Below are 26,761 nucleotides of genomic sequence, written 5' to 3' on the forward strand. Positions count from 1 at the left end.
TGCAGGGTTATTCAACCTCTGACCCCGCGAGGTCCGGAGCCTGCTGATTCTCTGTTCTACCTGATCATTAATTGCACCCACCTGGTGTCCCAGGTCTAAAAATCGATCCTGGTTCGAGGGGAATAGTATACAAATAAAAAAAGAAAAGCAGTGGAACTGGCTTCAAGGTCCAGAGTTGAATTTGAGGCCTCGAGTGATTTAGAGCTATTGTGTTCTCTGTTTTCCTAAATGCATTCTTCTCTGCTGTGGTAATCAAGGGTCCGTCAAGGCAAAGGATGGGATAGCTTACAGCAGCATATGATGGAAAATGTTCCAGTAATAGGGTATTGTCATGCAAGCCACACCAAAATGAGTCGTTCTCATGCATGGATCTACTTGGATCCGCTCTACCAGGAAAACATGGAATTATGAGTTATTATAGTATTTTGCAATGATGGCCATAAAATACAGTATATTTTAGCATGTTTACAAGGTAATTGATTTGACCGGAATCACAGAGAAAAGACATGAAATGGAGACATAGAGTATCTAAAGATGAACTATATCAAGATAAACAACTGGGGTTTCTTTGTGGAAAAAAACCCACTGTATATATATTATACAGCAACCTATAAAAATGAGCCATAAACCAAAACAAGGTTAACATCTTAGCCATTTATTGTTTAACACAAGAAAGAGTTGACTTTTCAAGGTAAGAAAAAATAACATTACAATTTAAAACCAAGTGCACTTCAACAAACAGCGTCATCTCCGTCTCCAAGGGAGCCGTCCTTCCATACTGTGTGAAGTAAGTACACAGAACTAAAATATAGAGATTGATTCTATCTTCAGTGTAAGGCTTTTGGGTGGGATTCTGTGCCATTAATGTCATGATGCATTTCCTGTGATGCGTATCCTGTTCCATCTCCAGGCAGTGCCCGCTACTGTTAGTATGAAAAGGGACAGATAGGAATGAACCCAACACAAAACAACCAAATATTGTTGATAGTGGAAATCCTCAGTGACATTAATAAAACATGAATGCAACATTGTGAGAACGTGCGAGGATAACTGGGCTGTGGAAGCCAGGCAGTGTGGGATAATTTGTGCTAAATCTCCTGCTACTCTTTAACGCCAGTAGGGAACGTAATGGAGGGGGCCACAATGGCAACGGAGTAGGAAAAATATATTAGTGACCTTTAACCTTAAGATATCAATCACCTTTATGTCTATCTGAGGGTAAATCAGATGGGGCTGGAAACATGAAAGACATTCCAGTGAAAGTGAAGGGAGGCTTGGGGAAGGCGGCGTCGGCATATTAACTGTTGAGTGTTTATAACAATAATAAAAAGAGCAGCATTTATTAGTACAGCAAAATAATCAAAGTATGAGACAAGAAACTGCCCACTGGGCAAAAACTCGTTGAATAAATTCTCCAAAAATCTGTGATGACGTGGAAAACTGATTGGATTTGAAAAAACAATAATAAACCTAAAGGGAATTTCATTTTTTTCCACTCGACTTTTAACCTAAATCCAATGACATGGTGACATTTGTTGTTGAATTCACATTCGTTGACAACTCAACCAAATGTAAATCAAAACTAGACGTTGAACTGACGTCTGTGCCCAGTGGGTAACACCACACACACACGGTGATCATTGAAATGCACATTAACAATAAAACCATACCCATTATTTCATTTTCTCTTTACAAACAGCATACTTGAACACACAAGGATATTACATTACTATAGGGCTGATTAAATACCTTTCGTTATAGTAAAATGCAGTGACTCACAATGGCCAGAGTGCAGTTACTGTAACACACTTCCAAACTTATTAGCACCAGTGATAAAGATGAGCAAAAAGAAAGATATCAAATACTGATATATATTGTATGCTCAAAACATCAGGGAAATTATATTATACTAACAATTGGTCAGAGAAAGATTTTGTTTATTAACAAGTAATCTAAAAGATATATGTCAAAATGATTGGCACCCCTGTTTCCAGTACTGCAGCACCCTCCCCTCTCGAGGATTACAACACTAAGCTTTTTTCTAACATGTTTTATGACATTGGAGAACACATGTTGGGAGGGATCTGAGACCATTCCTCCATACAGAGTCTTTCCAGATCCTTGATATCCTTCCCCTGCTCTTATGGACGGCCCTTCTCAATTCAAACCACAGGTTTTCAATGGGGTTCAAGTCTGGATGCAGATGGCCATTGCAAAATGGTGATATTGTGGTCAATTAACTATTTTGATGTGTGCTTGGGGTTATTGTCTTGCTGGAAGATCCACAGTCTTCTGGTAGAAGCAACACTATTGTGGGCTAAAATGTCCTGGTAATGGGTAAGGTTCATGATGACCTAGGACCAGTGGAAGCAAAATAGCCCCATAACATCAAAGATCCACCACCATATTTTACACTAGGTACAGTATGAGCTTGTTTAACGGAATTGTCACGTAGATTAAAACCGGTGCTATGTTCAGATGGCTCTTTTTAAAAATACTTTTTTTGTATTATTTTTGTTAAAAATCTCTCACTCTTACTTACTCAGATCATACAATCATTTCAAAATGTTTGAGCATCTTTATCAAGGGTGCCAATCATTTGAAGTGACTGGAAATATCCCTCATGTTGATGAGGAATATCACATTTCCCATTCCTGACATTACAACACATAGCAAAACCATAAGCACAGAGATGTTGTAACATTAATACATTGACAATTCAATAGTATATTATATTCAAGAGTGAATATACAGTACATCAGGGTTAGGCAACCCGTTCTTGGAGGGCCACAGGTACTGCAGGATTTTGTTCCAACAAGGCACCACACCTGGCCAACAGGCCTAATTGATCAGTTCAGTGATTACCTAAATTCAACACACCTGGTCTTTCAGGTTGGTACATCAAAAACATAAACGTGCCTGCAGCACTCGAGGACCAGGGTTGCCTCCCCCTGCAGTACATCAATGACATATCATTCAAAAATAGACAAGAACAATTGTCCCACTTCAGTCCATGTTTTACAATAATCTCAACTGTATAATAGACACAGCAGAAACCAGGAGTAACGATAATTGGCAAATAAAGCTTAACGTCATTACCATTATTTAATAAATTGTGCAAAAACATTTGAAACAGCAGGGGACACTGTTTCCCCTATCCTTCAACACATTAACAGAAGGGTGTGTTTGATGCTGATCTATGGATCTGGTTCAATGTATTTTACAACCCCATATGCATGTTATAAAGTTAACCCTTTAACCTAATTTGTGGTAAAGCAAATACTAACAAAAGAACTATCGCTAGGCTGTAGGCAGTTAAAATGCTGAAACAAATAAATAATAACCCTCATCTTAGAACAATACACCAAAATTCTCCAAATGGGTTAAATAGTTGAACCTTTCATTTGTAATCAATAAGGTTTGAATGACCCCCTCCCATTTTTTTTTTATTTTTTTTAAACGTCTCCAACAGTGTCTTGTTGTCTATTGTTGGGCAGTAGGAAAACAGACTCATGGTATATTGGCCTGATAGAACGACAGAAAACAAAGCCAGTCATAAACAGCTACTATAGGCTGCTTGGCACAGGAAATCTATGAAATACGTTTGCGTTGACGGCACAAAAGGTTCTCAGTAACTACAGTGGGTTAGGTTGGTCTCCAGATCATACAGGAATGTTATAGAGATCCTTCCGGAATATCGATCTGTTTTTAAAATGGATTAATTAGGAGAAAAAAAATGCAATATTGTGCAGTTTTCGTGATGGTGCTTATAAATAATAGTGTGACAGAGGAGGCTGTAGCTATAAGAGGACGGGCTCATTGTAATGGCTGGAATGGAACCAATGGACCTCCATATGTTTGATACCATTCCATTCCAGCCATTACAATGAGCCCGTGCTCATAGTGCTCCTCCCACCAGCCTCCTCGTTGACTTGTCAATGATAAGTTAAGTTGGGGTCAGAGCATAGAGCATCCGAGTCAGAGAGAACATCCCATCAGTCATCAGCATGAGTCACAGAATCAATAGATTCAAATAGAAAATAGATCTACAATCCCTCCATTGATCTCCATGTATATCCCCAACAGAACGCAGAGGAAAAAGCATGAAGGCATCTTTAAATACAGATATTGGAATATAGGAGGAATGTAGAAGAGTTAGTAGAGGACTGAGTGATCTAATGTTGACATAAGAACTACAGTATAAGTGCTACAGTGATATACACATGTACTAACGATACTTACACATTATAGACACATTGCTCTACATTCATATATGTCAATGCTTAAATATGTATAATATGTATAATGTATAATATTTCTATGTATATAGATGTATAAAATGAGGAATAGATGGTGCCGTATGACATAACGTAACCTCGTTTTCAGAGTTCAATTTCTCAGACAGAGATATAACTATTTCCACTTCTATTCATTCCACCCATGGATGCACCAATAAGCCCGTAGGCCTCTATGCTGAGCGACTGAGCTCTATCGGATTTGACACATGGGAAGAACCGGGTGAACTAAACGTGGCTATGCTCGACCCCTCTTTAGTACATCGTTTCCAAAATGGAGTGATGATGGTTCGTTAGGACTCGCTGTCCCTGCTAGTGGGGCTGGATCCAGTGACTGTCTATCACACTTGACCATGAAGTTAAGTCAAAGACAACTCCGGATGCAACAGGGACATTTGAGGGGTAAGCTCCCCCCCCCAGGGTTAGAGGTCTTGTGAGCTTGCCTGGAGCCTTTGGTCTTTCCATTGATTCTAATGTCATTTAAAGACAGAAATTGTTTCAGAAAGCTGTAGAGCCTTCCACAATTCATGTGCAACTGTATGTGCAACACCGGTTATAATCATTTCTGAGACGTTTCGCTCTTGGTTGTGATCATATATTATAAACTGGGTGGTTTGATCCCTGAATGCTGATTGGCTGAAATACGTGGTATATTAGACTATATACCACAATTATTTTGACTGATCTAATTACGTTTGTAACCAGTTTATAATAGCAATAAAGCACCTAGGGGGTTTGTGGTATATGGCCAATATACCACGGCTAAGGGCTTTATCCAGGCACTCTGGGTTGCGTTGTGCGAATGAACATCCCGTAGCCGTGGTATATTGGCCATATACCACACCCCCTCATGCCTTATTGCTTAAATATATACTTCAATGGGATGGCAGGGCATTGAGACATACAGTATACTGCAATGTACTAATACAGACAAACAGAAAAGCCTTGGGAGTTCACCTCCAAATTGGCATAACATTAGTATGCACATATTGGATCAAGGCAGTTGACATATAACGGCCAATTCTGGCATCGATTGACAGTGGAGCTGTATATCTATGGGATGGACACAACGACGGATGTGCACTTTGGAATTGGCAGTGGGTACCTGTCTGGCATGGTAAGTGCGTTTTCCTTTGTAAATAGGTTCCATCCCTGTAAATGCACACAAAGAAAGTGTGCTGCTGCTTGCTTCTACATAGACATGATGTGTGTGTGTGTGTGTGTGTTGCTGCTTGCTTCTACTTAGACATGATGTGTGTGTGTGTGTGTTGCTTGCTTCTACTTAGACATGATGGATGTGTGTGTGTGTGTATGACATCTTGGGGAGCCAGTCTCTAAGGAATGTTTTTTTTAATACACCAAATTAGCCCACCCAACACTACCCATGACACTTCCTTGTGTGATGTCAGGGTGCGTCATTGTCACACCCAATCAGGAATGGTCTAAATGTCCCAAAACATTCCAGACTGGTCAGAGATCATTTTGTTGGTGTCATGACATCATTGTAGTCCGACAGTCCCGGCAGTGGGATTCTGTTTAATGATTGTGCTATAATATATGATTTGAACTCTTCCGACTCTCTTCCGACCTCAGAGCTCCAAGAGGAACACGGAGAGAAATGTTCAGTGTTTTAAACATATGGTCTAGGAAATGCTTCATTGGTCAAGTCAAAAATTCACACACACAAAACTTTGGGGCGGTGTGTGTGCCAGCGGTGGGACGTATGCTTTTCCACCCCCCCACCCCTCGGCCTAACATACTTCCCCCACTATCGGAACAGGCTGGGGTTTAGACAAATGTACCCAAGGAGACCAGCAGAGCGAGAGACAGAGAGCGAGAGACAGAGTGAAGGTGAGAAAGAGGACGGCAGCATGACAGATAGGAGAGTTTGTGTGAGAGAGAGTCACCATGTATGTACAGTGCATGCATGTTACATGTATGTGCATGTGTGTGAGACGTTTGGCGGTCAGGGTGGATTGAGTCAGGTTGTCTCCTATGGAAGGCAGAATAGGAGGGTTTGGGTCTCTCTCCCTCTCTTACTTTGTCTTTAACCTGGCAGCCACGACTGGCATCACCCCATTCAACTTGCCCTCTTTTGCCAGCTTCTCGTTGAGTTGGCACAGCTGGCGCAGAAAGCCGTCATTGGGGCCGATCTCTCTCTTCAGCCTCACCGTGGCAACCGCCACCCGGGCGTCCAGGTTGTGGCGCAGCATGAGGTAAGCGATGACAATGGTGGGCGAGCGGCTGTAGCCCTCTCGGCAGTGGACGTACACCTTCCCTGATGGACACAGACAGACACTTAGGGCTACATCCCAATTCTCCTCAATGGCCCCCTTGACTCAACTCCTTCATGAACACTAACAGTTGAGAGGACTGGCTAGTGTTCCACTATACTGCTTAAACCCATCAAATGCTTTCAGATCAGTGGTCTTGAAGGAATGGACACAATGGATATGTAAACTACGCATGCATTTGTGTGTGCATAAATACACTCAACATCCCACTCCTCAACTCATGTATTTATTATCGACCTCCCTACTCCCCAGGAGGAATACGGTGCCAACTTCACTGAGAAGCCAATCTGCTCGTGCTCAATTCTGATATGCCGACTCTGCAGTGTTTGAAACCTGACACCGCTCCCAGCGTCTCGGGGCTCTTGCCATTTAAGTGACCTCTGTCCAATCCCCAATCACCCTGCCTCCCACCAATCAATCCAGGGCTGACTGTAGACGCTCAGAACATACACACGGAATCAGCTGCTCATCGCTTCACACACACACACACACACACACACACACAACCTTGCTGACGAAGCACATGCACAAGCTCCGTCCCTGACCTTTCCACAGCTCGGCAGGGGGTCACATAATGTCACTGATCAAGGTTACAGCAAGACACTATATCCACCAGAGTGAGCTGGTGTTCCGGCTTGTTGGAAAGATAAGTGTCCTCCTCTCCTACTGTAGCCACTGTGATTGACTGGGGTGAAGACGCTGCTGCTGCCAAATTGCTCGGGAATTAAGATGCTTTATAATTGTTCCGCTGTGTCAAAGATTACATTAAATCAATGCCATAAAACACAGGGTTCAGGGCTCCAATTAAATAGGCCCCGAGGGTATGTCAACACCCCAGTAATGTTTTGGGAGAGAGGAGCCAGAGTTGTAGTCAGAGATAGATGGCTGTTCTTGTTCTTTCGGTCTACAGAGGCTGGTATGAGTTAGAGGGGTTTGGTTGACGTGAATGGCACTCCCTTTATCTTTTGTTATTCGGCTTCCCTGCTAGATTTCCCTTTGTTTTGTCTTGGTTGGTGCTCTGTTACAAATCTCCAACACATATTTTAAATAGTACTGTCAAACGCATTCAATGTGCTGTTCAATGCAAGGTTTCAAACAGTGTCATGGTAATTTATCACATCAAAATGGCCCTCTTGAAGTGACATCTTCTAAGCATATTTTACTGGAACACAGCGCAAAGGGAAAATTGTGTGTGCCAAACCGGTGTCTGTGCTTGCTCTCTCTGGAAAAATGTGGAGTGTCTGGTTTGGTACAATAGATCCATCTATGATCACCGCAAATGTTCTCACCACATTTAGCTAATCGAAACATCCGATGATATAGCAATGTGCAATAGGACTAGCCTGAGAAACCGTTTACAGCAATATCTCTTACCGGTGACAGAGAATGCATCATTAAACATGTTATACCCTGAAGGACCGTTTCTGTTACTCCTCTTCTCATAACAGACTTGGAGCAACAAGAGGTGGTCTACAGTTTTAACCAGGGGAATAAATATTTTGAAATGAGAAACAATAAATAAACTGAGGGGAAACACCATACTGCTCTTTGACCAATAAGGGGCGATTGGCGCTCTATTTTCCAGTACAGAAATAAATCAGGTATTTGGCTTCTAAATTACATGGTGAAATAGTAAATACACAATAACGTATACAAAGTAAATACCTGTAGAAACAGTACCTTGAAATAAAGCTCCCACAATTCTTTACATCAGACAACCTACTGTAGAAGAGAGACAGAGACCGTATGGAGACCAATGCTAAGGGCATATCAATTCACCTCAGTCAACCATGTCCTGAAGTCAATTGAACTGGGCCTCTTCAATGTACATCACTATGGAATGCCAAACGGATTGTCACTTAGTCGAACAAACAGCTCAGTAACAACAGGCGGTAATGGCTGGAACGGAACATGGTTTCCATGTGTTTGATACCCTTCCATTCACTCCATTCCATCATTTACTATGAGCCGTCCTCCCCTCACCAGCCTCCTGTGGTAAAAGAGAACCCTGAGTAGTCAGTCTCACCTTTGCCATTGTTGTGTGCCAGAGCCTTCTCGATGAAGTCTGCCCCCTCCTCAAAAAATGTACTGAGGTTGAACTGAGGCTTGTCGTTGGCCTGGATGCCGTGGTAGGTGATGCCCGAGCCAGCATAGAACTCTGCGTTGGTGTTGACGTGCATGAAGGAGTTGCCCTCCGCCGCATTCAGGATGTGGGTCACGCCCAGCTTCTGCAGACGCATCAGATTCTGGCCCACAAACCTGGGAAGGTAGACCATAGAAATAGATATTTCTATGAGGTAGACATCAGACATTGATTACGAATGGGCCACATCTGAGAACAGTGGCTTCCAGAGTCACTATTATCAGCTTTATAGAGTAGCTACTCAAGACAAGTTAGAGTAAATAAGCAATGGCTGTCAAACTAAACATCACAATGTACAAGGTTCCACAAAACCAAGTTTTAGCAGCTGACTGTTTTAAAACTACAGTCCAAAGTTGTCCCAAACCTGCTATTCAAGCCATTGTCCTAACACCATCTCAACGCCTCTCCAGCTCGTTACCCTAAATGTTCAGAGCTGCCACAGCACTCTTAGCTCATTGTTGTGAATATTGTGTTGAATGGGTTTTACTGCATGTCGATTTTCGCACCCAACACAGCCACCCCATCTAGCCCGGTCTCAGACCTAGCTGTCGACGTGGCCTTGCTCTGCCATGGCTGGTTGGAGCTTGAACGGAATAAATGGTGGAGCCGCTTTTAGACAGTGGAGATGTCTGCCTATGTTAGTGCCCCCCCAGGGGACAGGGGAATGTCCGGAGCAATGGAGACATGCCAAGGAAAAGGAGATCTTGGGTGCTGCCCTGGGGAAGACCGAAAGCCATGGGCATCCTGAGCACTGACCGAAATAGGGCTACGAAACCCAAGGGAGGTGGAAAGAAAAGAAAGAGAAAAGAAAGAAAAGAAAAGAAATGAAAAAAAGGTCAAAGAAGAAGAAAGAAAAATAAAAGATTTTTTTTAATTAAGGAAGAAAATAAAAAATAAATAAAAGATGAAAAGATAAATAAAAAGAAAACGAAAGAAAGGAAAGAAAATAAAAACTATATGGGGAGAGGAAAAAGAGAGTGCAAAGGGGGAGAGGAGAGAGAAAGAGATACAGATCGGGCCAGAGAGACAGAATGAAGGATAGAGGGGTCGTGTCCAAAATGCCAGGATGTCATACTCATTTCGGCTTTTTATCAAGTAGAATTCACAGCACACTATTAAGGAAGATAATCGTCTTTTTACACTCCAGTGTGTTTGACAACAGCTGATAATCAGAATAGGGGACGTGCTCTACAAAAATAAACAAAATTGTGGGGAATTGCGCATTAGATGACGTCTTCTCAGCATGTTTGAGTAGCATGTTTGTTGCTTACTGCATACGTTTTTACTAAACAGTACATTCTAAATAGAATGTAGTATGATTAGTAGACAGCATGTCATTTAAGTAAGTAGTAGGAAAGACAGATTTCAGACAAGGCCAGGAAAAGAAGAGGCTCGAGCGCTCCATACTCAGCCAGCTCCACTCCAGTGACTGCATCTCCATCTACTCAACTTCCAGACAACTATACATCTCTTTCTGCTCTCCTCCATCTCTGCTCTCTTCCTTCTCCAGTTTTATTCATGTGTTTCCCTATTGCACTATTGCAGTTTAGTTTCAACTCATGGCCACTATGGGGCACAGCTTTATCACATGATCAAGGGTACAAATTCAATCCTGACAGAAAATACCCCCCCCCCAAACAAAACAAAAAATATTGGGTAGGACAGGATGGTAGCTATGACCTCAAACCATTATCTCTCCAGTTGCCAGTTCAGACACCCTACCTGGTATTTAAACTAGACACCTTCCAGATACTCCTATCACTGGGTATATACAGTGCCTTCAGAAAGTATTCTCACCTCTTTACTTTTTCCACACTTTGTTGTGTAAAAGCTGGAATTTAAAATTGAGTGTTTTTGGTCTCTGGTCTACACACACACACACACAATACTCCATAATGTCAAAGTGGAATTATGTTTTTTTTAATTTTTTACAAATGAATAAAAATGAAAAGCTGAAATGTCTTGAGTCAATTAGTATTCTAAGCCCTTTGTTATGGCAAGCCTAAATAAGTTCAGGAGTAAAAATGTGCTTAACAAGTCACATAATAAGCTGCATGGACTCACTCTGTGTGCCATAATAGTTAATCATTCACAAATAATGTTACTTCATCTCTGTACCCAACACGTACAGATAATTGTAAGGTCCCTTAGTCGAGCAATGAATTTCAAAAATAGATTTAACTACAAAGACCAGAGAGTTTTTCCCAATGCCTTGCAAAGATGAGCACCTATTGGTAGATGGGTTAAAAAAAGCAGACAATGAATATCCCTTTGAGCATGGTGTAGTTATTAATTACACTTTGGATGGTGTATCAGTATACCCAGTCACCACTAAGATATTGGCGTCCTTCCTAACTCAGTTGCCGAAGAGGAAGGAAACCGCTCAGGGATTTCACCATGAGGTCAATGATTACTTCAAAACAGTTACAGAGCTTAATAGCTGCGATAGGACAAAACTGAGGATGGATCAACAACATTGTAGTTACTCGACAATACCAGCCTAATTAACAGAGCGAAAATAAGGAAGCTTGTACAGAAAATCATAGAGGAAAACCTGGTTCGGTCTGTTTTCCTCTAGACACTGGGAGATTAATTTACCTTCAGTAGGACTATAACCGAAGATAGTGAATGTTCCTAAGTGGCCGAGTGACTGTTTTTTGATACATGTATATTTTTTATATTGCAGATAGATTGTGGCTTCCCTCAATGTAATTGTCAGCATCATTTCCAATCCCCCATATATTTTTAGGTATATAGACACACACACACACACACACACTACCAGTCAAACATTTGGACACACCTACTCATTCAACGGTTTTTCTTTATTTTTTTACATTGTAGAATAATAGTGAAGATATAAAAACTATGAAATAACACATATGGAAGTAGTAACCAAAAAAGGGTTATAAAATATATTTGGATTTGTGTATTTGAGATTCTTCAAAGGAGTCCCCCTTTGCTTTGATGACAGCTTTGCACACTCTTGGCATTCTCTGAACCAGCTCCATGAGGTAGTCACCTGGAATGCATTTAAATTAAACAGATGTGCCTTTTTAAAAGTTCATTTGTGGAATTTATTTTCTTCTTAATGCATTTGAGCCAATCAGTTGTGTTGTGACAAAGTAGGGGTGTATTACAGAAGATAGCCCTATTTGGTAAAAGACCAAGTTCATATTAGGATAAGAACAATCCGGAAAATGTCAAGAACTTTGAATGTTTCTTCAAGTGCAGTCGGAAAAACCATCAAGCGCTATGATAAAACTGGTTCTTATGAGGACCACCACATGAAAGGAAGACCCAGTTACTTCTGCTGCAGAGGATAAATTCATTAGTTACCAGCCTCAGAAATTGAAGCCCAAATAAATGCTTCAGAGTTCAAGTAACAGACACCTCAATATCAATTGTTCAGAGGAGACTGCGTGAATCAGGCCTTGCGTCGATTTGCTGAAAAGAAACCACTATTAAAGAACACCAATAATAAGAAGAGCCCTGCTTGGTCCAAGAAATACAAGCAATTGATATTAGACCGGTTGAAATCTGTCCTTAGGTCTGATGAGTCCAAATTTGAGATTTTTGGTTCCAACCGGTGTCTTTGTGAGATGCAGAGTAGGTGAACGGAGGACCTCAGCATGTGTGGTTCCCACCGTGAAGCATGGAGGTGGTGTGATGGTGCTTTGCTGGTGACACAGTCTGAATTATTTAGAATTCAAGGCACACTTAATCAGCATGGCTACCACAGCATTCTGCAGCAATACACCATCCCACCTGAGTGGCACTTAGTGGGACTATCATTTGTTTTTCAACAGGACAATGACCCAACACACCTCCAGGCTGTGTAAGGATTATTTGACCAAGAAGGAGTTTTTTATTTTACCTTTATTTAAGCTGGTTGAGAACAAGTTCTCATTTACAACTGCGACCTGGCCAAGATAAAGCAAAGCAGTGCGACACAAACGACAAACATACATACAGTCAATAATGCAATAGAGAAAGTCTATATACAGTGTGTCCAAATGAGGTAGGATAAGGGGGGTGAGGAAATAAATAGCCCATAGTGACAAAATTATTACAGTATGGCAAATTAAACACTGAGGTGATAGATATGCAGAAGATGAGTGTGCAAATAGCAGTACTGGGGTGCAAAGGAGCAAAAATAAATAATATGTTGATGAGGTAGTTGGGTGGGCTATTTACAGATTGGCTACGTACAGGTGCAGTGATCTGCGCGCTGCACTGAGAGCTGATGCTTAAAGAGTGATGGAGTGCTCCATCAGATGACCTGGCAATCCACAAATCACCCAACCTCAACCCAATTGAGATGGTTTGGGATGAGTTGGACTGCAGAAAAAGCAGCCAACAAGTGCTCAGCATATGTGGGAACTCCTTCAAGACTGTTGGAAAAGCATTCCAGGTGAAGCTGGTTGAGAGAATGCCAAGCATGTGCAAAGCTGTCAAGGCCAGGGGTGGCTATTTGAAGAATCTCAAATATATTTGGATTTGTTTAACACTTTTTTGGTTACTACATGATTCCATATGTGGTATTTCATAGTTTATGTCATCACTATTATTCTACAATGTAGAAAATTGTAAAAATAAAGAAAAACCCTTGAATGAATAGGTGTGTCCAAACTTTTGACTGGTAATGTATATATATATTTTTACCAACGTTCACATTTTTCTTACACTTTGAGTATTTTGTGTAGATCGCTGACAAAAAAATGACAAATCTATCCATTTTAATCCCACTTTGTAACACAACAAAATGTAGAAAAAGTCAAGGGGTGTGAATACTCTCTGAAGGCACTGTAGCTACCTACCTACCTACCTACCTACCTACCTAATTGAATACACTTTCTGTTAATTGTACTTACTCTGCTCTACATCATCTCGCCCCCGAGTGCTCTACAGTTGGATAAGCATATCATCCGGCTCCAGGCAGGGGTGTGGAGAGGCTGAGTGACCCTGGATGGGTCCCCTGAGACAGAGGGTCAACACACCCACGCTGCCTCACGCTGCCGGGCTGACTAATAAAGATCCAGTCTGCCACCATCTTTCTTTATGACTGGGGATGAGGCAGCCCATCTGTCTGCCTGCCTGTAGGCCAAGGCTCCTCCCGAGGTGCTGGAGCGATGGCTTCTGTACATGGGGCTCAGCCGCTCAGATCTGCCCACAGAGACCCATAACTCACACCCTCTCGCTCTCCCCCTTGCACTCTCTCACTTTTTCTCTCCCCACTGTGTCTATCCATCTCTCTCCCTACTGTGTCTACCCTTTTTTCTTCTCTCTCTCACTCTTCCTGCTGTGAGGCTTTGTCTATCTTGGCGGAGCCATGGAAGATTGCGGTCATATTTCTCCTGTAATGACGATGACTGTGTGAGAGGAAGGTGTGTGTGTGTCACATTGAGCATGTGTACAGTGCATGTACGCGTTTCAGAGTATGTACATATAAGCTCCTGAGTCTACAGATATAGCCAATATTACTTGAGCATCTATGCGTACGTGCGTCTGAATGTGAGTGTGTACACCAGTGCCTGCCCGCATGTGTGCATACCTGCTTGTGTGTGTGTGTGTGTGTGTTTACATGTCCTCCACTCATACTCCTCCTCTCTGCAGTCCCAGTCTATCCATTATTAATACAAGCCTTTACAAAGAGCCAAAGTGTGCCATCAACCAGGGGCTGCCCAGCGCTTTTATATTAAAGCCTGAGTGGGCGTCGACGAAAGCATTTTAGCACACCTTACATCATGGCTCCCATCGACATCCAGGTTCCATGGATGGTGTTTTTTTTCAGAGAGCAACTCACTACTCAAGTTTGTGTTACGAGCCTACTAGACTTTTCAAGCAGGGAGTGTTTTAACATGATAGCTTCTAAAGCTAACAGAGATCTGTTGGCAAATATTACGAGCATTTTGGTGTCAAGATCCCACATGTACAATGAAACTTAACTCATAATTAAATAATGACTATTATAGGTTCAAATAAACAATCATATATCATATATATATATATATGATATATATATATATATGATATATATATATATATATATATATATATATATATATATATATATGATATATATATATATATATATGATATATATATATATATATATATATATCTATATATCTATATATCTATATATAGATATATATAGATATATAGATATATATATATATCTATATATATATATATATATATATATATATATATATATATATATATATATCTATATATATCTATATATATCTATATATCTATATATATATATATCTATATATATATATATATATATATGATATATATATATATGATATATGATATATATGATATATAGATATATGATATATATAGATATATGATATATATAGATATATATATCTAATATGATATATAATATGATATATAATATGATATATAATATGATATATATATGATAGAGAGATAGAGAGATAGAGAGATAGAGAGATAGAGAGATAGAGAGATATAGATAGATAGATAGATATATATAGATATATCGATATATAGATATATGGGTTTTTTTGTGTGAAAATTGATCAATCTGCCCCCTCAGGCTTAATGGGCATGACACTGTGTGTGTGTGTGTTTTGTCCATTGTTTTAAATTAACAGCAGCCAGCTACTTATCAGCTTGAGCTATGTGGCAACAGTGGTCTAATCATCACACAGATTCTGTTGCAAAATGTGTAGTCTGTTTCCATTGGACAAATTCAGTTTCGTTACATTACGTTTGCCCTGTTTGCTTCCGCTTGGTTCTTAGAAACGGTAAACTGTTTCTGTAATGAATACACCCCTTCTCTGGCTGACCTTCAACATAGAACATGTGAGAAGCCACTGGTTCCTGTGGAACAGAGTGGTGTGAGTGGTCAGTGTGTCGACCCTAATCAATAGGCAATCCATACATCTTCCTGGTACCTCTGACATAAACCCTTTACTATACTTTGGACGATGATGCACTTCAAGATATGAGGTCTTTTTTAAGCATCGGTTGTTCTCTCACAAATACAATGAATATGGCAGTGAAATATCTTGTCATGAAATGTACTGTAAGCAGAAAGGATATACACATTCTATTTACTGTGCTGTCTCCAATATCTAAGGGTCTTCTTTACGCGTTTCAAAATAATGGTAAAAAACCCAGACGACATTTAACCACTTAGAACATGACCATTGTGTAAACTTAGTCGAAGACAAGATGTCTTGTCAATGTGTCAGTTGTCTCTTGGCCCGAGAGAGTGGCACATTCAAATTGATTTTGTTGTAACACAGAGATAATGTGCTTGCTTTCTATCCAGCTCACCCTCTTAATGCTCTCTTGGCAATGACTGCAGCCAAGTGATGGATATCATTAGACAAGAGGGAGAGACTTAGGAGTTTCCTGTACATGGGTAAAGGAAAACTATACAATCTATTATTGATTGTCAAATTCTGTATATTAAAGTTGCACTATTCAGAAATTGCTCCTCCATGTCCTGGTTACTAAAACTCGAATAGTTTGCCTAATTTCAGTTTATGTGACAAAATAAGCTGGTATAGTGTCTAAACCACTGTGAAATATATTTTCCATAACCAAATATATTGTTGTTTCAGCTGTTTGAAGCTGGTGTACATTTTGGTCAGGTCACCCAAAAAGTGACATATTGCCACTAAGACCGATCTAGTTCACATTACTGTGCATGTCCTCAATGTGGATTTCTTTCACCCAAGTACATATAAAATACACGCCATGCATGGACTTCATTCATGACATCTTATTCATAGTGTCTTGACGAGGTGTGTGTAGTGTTTGTGTGCTGGACTTTACATATACATTGGGGCTGACACACCTCCTACATGCACACAGCACAAGGGATTACTAGGAACTGACCTTTCTGGAATGGTGGGCTGTAAATTGTGGGGAAGACACGGCACCCTCATTACATAGTACACAGTCAACCAACCACATCGCATTTGTAGCTGGGTCGTTCCACGAAATGAGTGCATTTTGCCTGCCTTGGATATTGTAGCCCTTTACACTCGTACCTGTATAAGGGTCGAAAATGGCAGCGTAGTGGCTGTACAGTAACATGCTATTCATGATGTCAGAGCTCTGGCTCTGCGCTTCAAAGCGCTGTATGGGTTTTGATTGACAGCCATTCTGAATTTGAGCACCACACACAACAAGAAGTTGCCACCATCCCCCTGAGGGAAATTCTGTACATTAAGAGGACTATGTATTTTTAAAGATGAAATGTTTGGGATTATAATATATACCGCTTTGAGGTCATACACGCAAGCCAAACACAGAGAGTCCAAAATGTGCACTTCACATTTCCAAATCATAAAACTCATGTCATAATGTGTCAACGTTTCTGATCACTATGCTTGATGTACAGTTACAAGATGACATGGCGTCACACCCTGGGTTGTTCGGAACAGAATGAGCCTGTTCGTTTATTGGGAAGAAAAGTGACCCCGGCAATATGCACCTGAATGCACTCATGACTTTCTATGAGCACCAAAATTACGATCTGTTTCTCTGATTTGCGTTGTGAAAGCCTAACACTGTAAGATCGTATACAGTGCATTCAGAAAGTATTCAGACCCCTTGACTTTTTCCACATTTTGTTACATCCTCATTCTGAAATGGATTAACTTGTTTTTTTTCCCTCATCAATATACACACAATACCCCATAATGAGAAATAAACAGGTTTAGCATTGTATCATAAAGGCCTGATTGGTGGAGTGCTGCGGAGATGGTTGTCCTTCTGGAAGGTTCTCCCATCTCCACAGAGGAACACCAGAGCTCTGTCAGAGTGACCATCAGGTTCTTGGTCACCTCCCTGACCAAGGCCCTTATCTCCCAATTGCTAAGTTTGGGCAGGTGGCCAGCTCTAGGAAGAGCCTTGGTTGTTCCAAACTTCTTATATTTAAGGATGATGGAGGCCACTGTGTTCTTGGGGACCTTCAGTGCTGCAGAAATGTTTTGGTACCCTTTCCTCGATCTGTGCCTTGACACAATCCTGTCTCGGCGCTCCACGGACAACTCCTTCGACCTCATGGCTTGGTTTTTGCTCTGACATGCACATTCAATTGTGGGACCTTATATAGACAGGTGTGTGCCTTTCCAAATCATGTCCAATCAATTGAATTTACAACAGGTGAACTCCAACCAAGATGTAGAAACATCTCAATAATGATCCATGGGAAACCGGATGCACCTGAGCTCAATATCAAGTCTCATAGCAAAGGGTCTGAATACTTATGTAAATGTCATATTTCAGTTTTTCCATTTTAGAATAAGGCTGAAAAATACAAGGGTTCTGAATACTTTATGCACTGTAGAACACTTTGAAAATTCTATATTTTCAATCAGATTTTTATTTTAATAAAGACTTGGTAATGTGCCAAAATTCAGCATTTTGACATGTCCCTCTATGCACCCTCTGACTTCTAAGAAGATTTTAACCCACTTAACCCCAACATTTCTCCAAATGTTTAACATTATTTTAAATACCAAGCTATTTTGTTACTTTGACAAAGTTATTCCTGAAGGTTATTATTTATTTAATGTGATTAGCAATTCATTTTATGGTCAACCCTGTTACACAATGAAAATGTTTATTTAAAAAAAAAAAAAAAAAAATCTGTCAAATTAGTCAAATCATAATGTAAAAGCAGGGGGGGCTGGTTCTACTCTTTTTGGCAATTTTCTGGGGTTTGTGGTGGAAATGTTAGCGGGTTGAGCTAAACACATCAACCCTGTTACCCATACTGTGGATAGACAGACTAGAATTGTTTTAACAAATACAATTTTCTTGTTAAGCTTGCATTACATTGCCCCTCCCTGTTGCACACAAGCTTCCTGTCCCAAGATTAGTGATGGCTGATTATGCATTATTCTGACACTACTCAAAAGACACCTAATGGGTGGTACTACCAGTTAAGGGAATAGCATGAGAGACTAGTCTAGCCCTCCAATCCCGAGAGAGAGAGAGAGAGAGAGAGAGAAAGAGAGAAAGAGAAAGAGAAAAAGAGAGAGAGAGAGAGAGTGTGTGTGTGTGTGAGAGAGACGAAGGTGTGTTATCAATTAAACGGTGTTTCAATATCTGAAACAATATTGAAAACCCAAGTAGAGCCTTGGGGACCCGTGTGCATACATCAGCATTATTTACACAGGTGGAACTAAACTGATTGAAGAGCGAGTGCATTCGTTAAAAAAAATATATAATAATGAAAATGTTTGTCTCGTCTGCTTCATTCATTTAGGCTGCACAATGTCTAGTTCCCTCATCAATATAGCCGACATTGACACTCACAATCCAACAGTTTGAGAAAATTGTGTGTATGAATTCCATATCCGATTCTTTGTTTCGTACGAACATTTAAACCCAGATTATTTCAGCACTGCTGTATATGTAAATGTCTAATAGAATGGGGGCGTTGAATGAAACCGCGGGAGATCATCCACAGACGAGATGGTACCGATAATATAATGGAGTCGTTTCAAATAAAATCGGGCGTTTTGTACCGCCCTTCAAATACGAACGTTCGAGAGGGAACATGTGCCTCTAGAATATTCACTTTTTCCTTCATCTACTCAGAGCAATGTGCCTCTAGAAAATGCACTATTTCTTTAATCTATTCTGAGCGAGAGAACAGCCTCCTTCCATGCTCGTGACAAATATTATGAATGAAGATATTGCATATCAACACCAATCCCCTTCATACTGTTAGTTGTCAAATCCATTTGAATCCTAAAACACTTTTTATTGATGGTAGGTTGCGATAGCCTTTGTTTCTGGAATTTTGCAATTTGTTAAATTGGAAAATATTCGTTTACAATAGGGTTTTAATTCATGGGTGTCAACAATAACATTCTATAGCCTGCAAATATTGATATACATTATTCTGACATTTTCTGTGCTCAATATTGCCATGAACGTGTATGTCTGAACAGATAGGGATGCGTTGCTAGGGACGATGAAGCAATAGGCTACCTGTCGGTGTCATCTGATAAATATAGTAGGTTACGGTTTGTTTAAAGGGGAAAAAATAAACTATCGTGCACAGATTCCTCAGAATTTTGGTCAAATAAAAATGACTTACGCGTTACCAACGTATATTCTAGGGAAGACCTCGTTGAAATGCTGTGTTGGTAAACTGTAAAATCCGCTGCTGTTTGACAACAGCTCGTTCAGTTGTTGCACAGTAACCTCGTTATCTGGCACTGTGACTTCAGCCGGAGGTGGTGGTTGTTGCTTTGCCGGGCTCGATTTCTTCATGGTTCCAGGCAGTCTCTCCCCAAACTGGCGAACAAAAAAGTGTCAGATTGCTGCTAGACTCTGAGTCGTGTCAATTTCAGATTTTGCAGCATTTTATTCTCACTCGAGTCGTGTTGTGTACAAGGAGTCTGAATCGCACGCTCTCTCCGCTTGCAGACACACCCCACTCGCCCACCGGCGGTCAGACACTCCAGACAGGAATTGGTTGACGACAGCGGCACGCGCGCGCAAGGGTGGTAAACGAAGACGCTGTAAACAAGGCAGAGAGGGCGCCATTGGAGAGACCACTCAATTACGTTTGTTTTGCTTTTCGAATGGCATCTCTTATGCTCTTGCTGAAGCTGGGAAGAGGTAACGCCCGACAAACTACTGGAAAATACTGGTGACCATAATGAATGAAGATGATATTTAAGCATCCCACCACAGCATCACCGTCATTCAGTTACAGTAGACTCATCCACGATGCAGTTTTAAAAAATCATCTTGATTGAGTCAATTAGCTAATTAGGGTTGCTACTGATGTCTAAGGGATATTTCTGCCTGCATACATTTTGATAAGCCTAGTAACATTTGGTCAGTATTCAGCAGTTATATAGGCCTAATGCAAAAGCTTTCTATAGATTACAATGGTTGTTAGTGGAGAGGTCCATTGTATTTCCATTGCTTATCCAACAAGTAGCAATAACCAACAGGATAATGAACATAGCATATTCTCTCTAAAACAATATTTGACATCTTTGGAATATAGCCCTTTGTCTACTTTTTACAAATAATATAATTGTCTTATGATTCCACAGAAAGGTTGCGGTTGATCATTGACTTTGCAGAAGAAGTTTATTAAGACTTAAATAGAACCTTCATAAGCAATGAATAACCCAACAGTCGACACAGTGACACTGTTGCAAAATGTGCAGACCTGCTGCCGTTGTAACTTTTAATGAATCATTGCACCTATAGCCTGTCATGCATTCACCTATTCAGTCATGATAACCCATGTCCATGCATTTTTACTTAAAGGTCCAATGCAGCCATTTTTTTTTTAATTTAACAACTAAATACCTTACTGACCATTTTAATTGAAAACAAACAAAAATAGCTTCTTAGCTAAGTTCCATTTCACAAGCAAGAATTTTGCTTGGACTGTCTGCGAGTCGTCTGAGTGGGGAGTGGAAAACTGGAAATGAGCTGGTGTTGGCAGAGAAATTTGGAACTCTCTTTCTTATTGGTCTATTAACTAATTTAACACCTGGTGATGTCACCATGGAATGCCAAATCTGTCCCACCAAAACAGGCAGTCTTTTCAAACAGCTCTTACACTAAAAGGGCATTATCATAATTTTCACAATTTCAGAGCATAATTCCAACCTCAGTGTGCAAATATATATGTGGAAATATGTACCCCCCACAAAACACAGGCAAATCTAGTTTGACTGCACTGGGCCTTTAAGTTGGGACATTGGGTCTTATGGGTCTTTAAGTAAGACATTAGGTCTTATGACTACAGTATAATGTAATTGGTGCCCTAAAGATTTTGCCAAGTTAAACAACCCTGTTGCATCACAGCCAGTCTTGCATGTCTAGGTCTTATAGGCTCGTCAGTCTCCACGAATAGTGACCGAAACTACATTGATCGCACCCGACAGTGAGGTCACACTAGAGCTATAGTTATATAGACATATAGGCCTTTCTATGGCTCTGCATCACACAGCGTGGATGAGCACGCTACCAATAGATGGGGAAAACGGAATGTGATTGATATTTCCAGATTATGTAAGTGCCAAGATAGATACAAGGAATTGCAAAAATAAAGGAAACACCAACATGAAGTGTCTTAATAGGATGTTGGGCCACCACTAGCAGCCAAAACAGCTTCAATGCGCCTTGTCATAGATTCTACAAGTGTCTGGCACACTATTAGAGGGATGGATGTGTTTTGTTGATGGTGGTGGAAAACGTTGTCTCAGGCGCCGCTACAGAGTCTCCCATAAGTGTTCAGTTGGGTTGAGATCTCAGCCCAGTTTTTCACAAGTTATCTGGATTTTGCCTGTCGGATAGGATTAAATGCATAAAAATAGAATGAATAGAACGGACAGGTCACTGACTTGAATGGGGAGTCATGTTCTATTCATTCAATTTCTATGCATTTAATCTTATCCGATAGCCGGAATCCAGATAACTTTTGAAAAGCTGGACTGAGACAGACACACCCCCCCCCCCCACCCCCCCATTTGAACCTGCTCTGCTCCTTTGCTCCTTTCCCTCTTTCAAAATCACAGACCTCTTCTAGCCATGGTAGCCAAAATAATGGGCAACTGGGTATTTTATGCATAATGGGATGTTAATTGTTTGATTAACTCAGGAACCACACCTGTGTGGAAGCACTCGTTTTCAATATACTTTGTATCCCTCATTTACTCAAGTGTTTCCTTTATTTTGTCAATTACCTGTATATTCTAACATAATCTACCAAAATGATGGACAACATGTTAATGTGTACATGTGCAGGTCAATATTCAACACAGTAGTCAGTTCTGTGACAGGTGTATGCACCTGCTGTAGCCTACAGCGAGGCTCTCTCATTTTTGAGTCCATATTCTTCCCCACAAGGGGTCAGTGTACCCCATCCTTTACATACTGAAACCTCCAGAAATGTCATTTACCCCTACAACAAGATATTGCATCTAAAAATTGCATCTATTACATCATAACTTTCTCTTTCCACTTTGGCCCATCAATTTGCTTTAGTGATATTTCAACTTAATTAACATAGTAGACTGTAACGAAGTACTTTTGATAAATAAATTATTAGTGACGATATAGTATACAGTAGGTCAAAAAAAAAAAATATATATATATATATATTATTTTTTATTTTTTGTGGTCAGTATCATGGCTTCCAGTTTCTTCTGGATCTGGCTGTTGTCATGGCTTTTGGCCAGTCTATGCATCTTCCCATATCACCACTAGATGGAGTTGCAACATCATTATTCCATGAAATGCTTTCATCTCTCTCTCTCTCTCGCTCTCTCTCTCTCTCTCTCTCTCTCTCTCACTCCAACACAAACATACAGGGCTCATACTGATTAAGCTCTAGCTGTATCAGCTGTTTACCATACATCCGAAACACCAGTAAGATAAGCTTTCAATATTATTGTGTAATAATGGTCCATTTACACTGAGTGTACAAAACATTAGGAACTTCCTAATATTGAGTTGCACTCCCACCCAGAAAGCATTCTACAGGGCTGCTGGCCCACGTTGACTCCAATGCTTCCCACAGTTATGTCAAGTTGGCTGGATGTCCTTTGGGTGGTGGACCATTCTTGATACACATGGGAAACTGTTGAGAGTGAAAAACCCAGCAGCATTGTAATCCTTGACACAAACTGGTGCACCTTGCACCTACTACCATACCCTGTTCAAAGACATTTAAATAGTTTGGCTTGCCCATTCCCCTCTGAATGGCACATATACAGAATCCATGTCTCAATTGTCTCAAGGCTTAAAAATCCTTCTTTAACCTGTCTCCTCCCCTTCATCTACACTGATTGAAGTGGACTTAACAAGTGACATCAATAAGGGATTGTAGCTTTCACCTGGATTTACCTGGTCAGTTTATGTCATGGAATGAGCCGGTGTTCCTAATGTTTTGTACACTCAGTGTATGCTATTGGGCATAAGCTATCAGGTCAATTAATCTATGACTTCATTCTTTAAGTGAGTCCATCTAAGATGATATTTCTAGATGAGTGATATTTCTAGCTGAGAGGGAAGGGCCCATAGAATAATGAATTAGAATACTCAATACTAATTTAATAGGATCTATATGGAAGAGCCCATCTGGCTGATAGGATACTGGCAAGGCATTGATTTAATAGCATCTCTATTGACAGTTTCCTCCGGGTCATTCCTCATACTGACCAGCTGATTGGAACGTTCACCACCTGGGTCCAAGCTGTAAATCTAGGAGCCCATCCAAATTCTATTCAGGGTAAATCATGTTAGCTGCTGCATGAGTTTGATAAGTTAACATGAAATGTGAACAGCACATTTACAGGTGCCATCCATTAGATTCCCCAATCAATGTCACATAGGCCTTTGTCTCTCCATCTTGCCCTCTGATTGGCTGGATGGAATATGTGCATACCAGTCCAATCCTTTCAGAGCTGCAGTACACAGGTGACTAGGGGATTGGTAGGGGCTAGGGATAGTTTCTGTTCCGGGCCATACTCTTGCCCTTCATTGTCCTTGACTTGGTCCCAGGCAGGGGCAGTACATGTCAGTTAACCATGAATAAAGACCTTTCCCACGGAGGGATATAATCTCAGCACACACCAGCAGGGTCTCTGTCTGACTTTGGAGGAGGGGGTGGGCTTGATTGATAGGAAACGTTTTAGTGACAGCAAAAGGAGTATCTCTTGTAATGTTCATACTGTTTTATTCAACAATACCATTCAAGGATATAGTAAATGTGGCATAGTTGTGTCTGTCTTGTACTGTTTTTGCCTTTGAATGCATGTGCATTCCGGACTAAATTCTCAATACTTCAGCTCCTGACATTGACTAACCAGTAGGGGTCTCTCTTACTTATGAAGAAAAGAAAAAAAACTATACCTGATTCTAAAGACCTTAAATGCATTCATCAAGTTGGTCTCTGCATGTGCAGTACTCTATCATTGTATGCACCCCCTCTATGTGTTATTATTCCATTGTGAAGCAATTAGCATAGGATGCTTTTAAGCTTATTCTCCATTCATATGAGCGGAGGCTGCTGAGAGGAGGACGGCTCAGAATAATGGCTGGAACAGAGGGAATGTAATGGCATCTAACACATGGACAGCATATGTTTGATACCCTTTCACTGGTTCCACTCCAAACATTACCATGAGCCCGTCCTCCCCAATTAAGGTGTCACCAACCTCCTGTGATTCATATTAAAACAAGTGCATCCCAACTGCCATGTGCACAGATTGGGCTCTACCTGTGCAGAGCACATGCCACTTTGCCCTTCCGGTCTCTAAATTGCCCTTTTATTTTGGGTAAAAACCATGTACAGTACCAGTCAAAAGTTTGGACACACCTACTCATTCAAGGGTTTTTCTTTATTTTTTATATTTTCTACATTGTAGTATATTAGCAAATACATGAAAACACTCATATGGAATCATGTAGTAACCAAAAAAGTGTTTTATATTTCAGAATCTTCAAAGTAGTCACCTATTGCCTTGATGACAGCTTTGCACACTCTTGGCATTCTCTCAACCAGCTTCATGAGGAATGCTTTTCCAACAGTCTTGAAAAAGTTCCCACATATGCTCAGCACTTGTTGACTGTTTTTCCTTCACTCTCCAGTCCAACTCATCCCAAACCATCTCAACTGGGTTGAGGTTTTAAGTTCCTCAGCGTACACATCACGGACAAATTGAATTGGTCCACCCACACAGACAGCGTGGTGAAGAAGGCGCAGCAGCGCCTCTTCAACCTCAGGAGGCTGAAGAAATTTGTCTTGTCACCAAAAGCACTCACAAACTTTTAGATGCACAATCGAGAGCATCCTGTCGGGCTGTATCACCACCTGGTACGGCAACTGCTCCGCCCAGAACAGTAAGGCTCCCAAAACATCACTGCTCTAGAGGAGATCTGCATGGAGGAATGGGCCAAAATACCAGCAGCAGTGTGTGAAAACCTTGTGAAGACTTACAGAAAACATTTGACCTCTGTCATTGCCAACAAAGGGTATATAACAAAGTAGTGAGATAAATAAGTATTTGGTCAATAACAAAAGTTTTCCACCATAATTTGCAAATAAATTCATTAAAAATCCTACAATGTGATTTTCAGAATTTTTTTCTCTAATTTTGTCTGTCATAGTTGAAGTGTACCTATGATGAAAATTACAGGCCTCTCATCTTTTTAAGTGGGAGAACATGCACAATTGGTGGCTGACTAAATACCTTTTTGCCCCACTGTATGTCTGTAGTCTATCAGTTCATTCCTCTTTTTTTATCTCTGAGAGAAAGGGTCCCCAGATGGCCCAAAAAGCTATCGAATTTACCATTAATATTACAAGTGAATCTTTCATATGAAGCTGTTTCTGCCAGGGCTATGTACCATTCCTTTATATGAGGGAGGGTCCTTCTCCCTCCAGTGTCTCAATGTGAATAATTTGGCTGTAGTTAGAGCAACTTGGAGCCAGTTTAAACATGAGCTTCACAATCCTTAGTGATATTCAGTAATGGAAAAGATTGGGGATACCCCAAATCCTGCTTGTCTATTACCCTCTGCCAAAAGGTACCCAAATTTGGACAGTTACCGACCATATGGATCATGTCACCTGTACTCTCCAGCATGGATTGGATTCTATCAAACCTATTATGTTCAGCCTCAGAGGAGTCAAATAAATCCTATTGAACACTTTAAATTGAATCAGCTTGGACCGGGCATCTCTCATAGAGGAGCATCTGTTGTACTATTTTGTTCCATTCCTCCTCTCTCCTCATTGTTGTCAATAGCAGTGAGGCATGTGTGCAGCCACTGGACCTGCTCGTACCTTGCTTTGCCCAGTGGCTCATACCAGTTCACCACAAGTGGCAGCTAGATGCATAGGGGGTAATCAATGTTGTCTTGTACTACAGACGCAGGAAGGATTGGCCTCCAGTTAATGGCTTTTGATTCTATGAGAGAGGAATTATTCCGGCTGTATATAGCCACCCACACGACTCGGTTGACTGAGAATAATA

At 40.7% G+C, this 26,761-nt stretch overlaps 1 protein-coding gene across 1 annotated transcript; it reads right to left on the minus strand.

The window, feature by feature from the left end:
• Nucleotides 1-634: 634 nt before the first annotated feature.
• On the minus strand, nucleotides 635-20,202 carry LOC135505041 (dual specificity protein phosphatase 3-like). The gene is made up of 3 exons (XM_064924065.1): nucleotides 19,846-20,202; nucleotides 8,616-8,848; nucleotides 635-6,573 (listed from the first exon to the last, which is right to left on the minus strand). Exons 1-3 carry the CDS (start codon nucleotides 20,019-20,021, stop codon nucleotides 6,332-6,334), a joined length of 651 nt encoding a protein of 216 aa, XP_064780137.1. The 5' UTR covers nucleotides 20,022-20,202; the 3' UTR covers nucleotides 635-6,331.
• Nucleotides 20,203-26,761: the final 6,559 nt, after the last annotated feature.

The sequence above is a fragment of the Oncorhynchus masou genome, chromosome 18, assembly GCF_036934945.1.
Source record: "Oncorhynchus masou masou isolate Uvic2021 chromosome 18, UVic_Omas_1.1, whole genome shotgun sequence".
NCBI classification, from domain to species: domain Eukaryota; kingdom Metazoa; phylum Chordata; class Actinopteri; order Salmoniformes; family Salmonidae; genus Oncorhynchus; species Oncorhynchus masou.

Coding starts and splice junctions, on each gene's coding strand:
- LOC135505041 (XM_064924065.1), bottom strand. CDS start 20,021: ATGAAGAAATCGAGCCCGGCAAAGCAACAACCACCACCTCCGGCTGAA. Junction 8,849..19,845: donor AGAATATACGTTGGTAACGC/GTAAGTCATTTT, acceptor CTACCTTCCCAG/GTTTGTGGGCCAGAATCTGA. Junction 6,574..8,615: donor GGCACACAACAATGGCAAAG/GTGAGACTGACT, acceptor TGTGTCCATCAG/GGAAGGTGTACGTCCACTGC.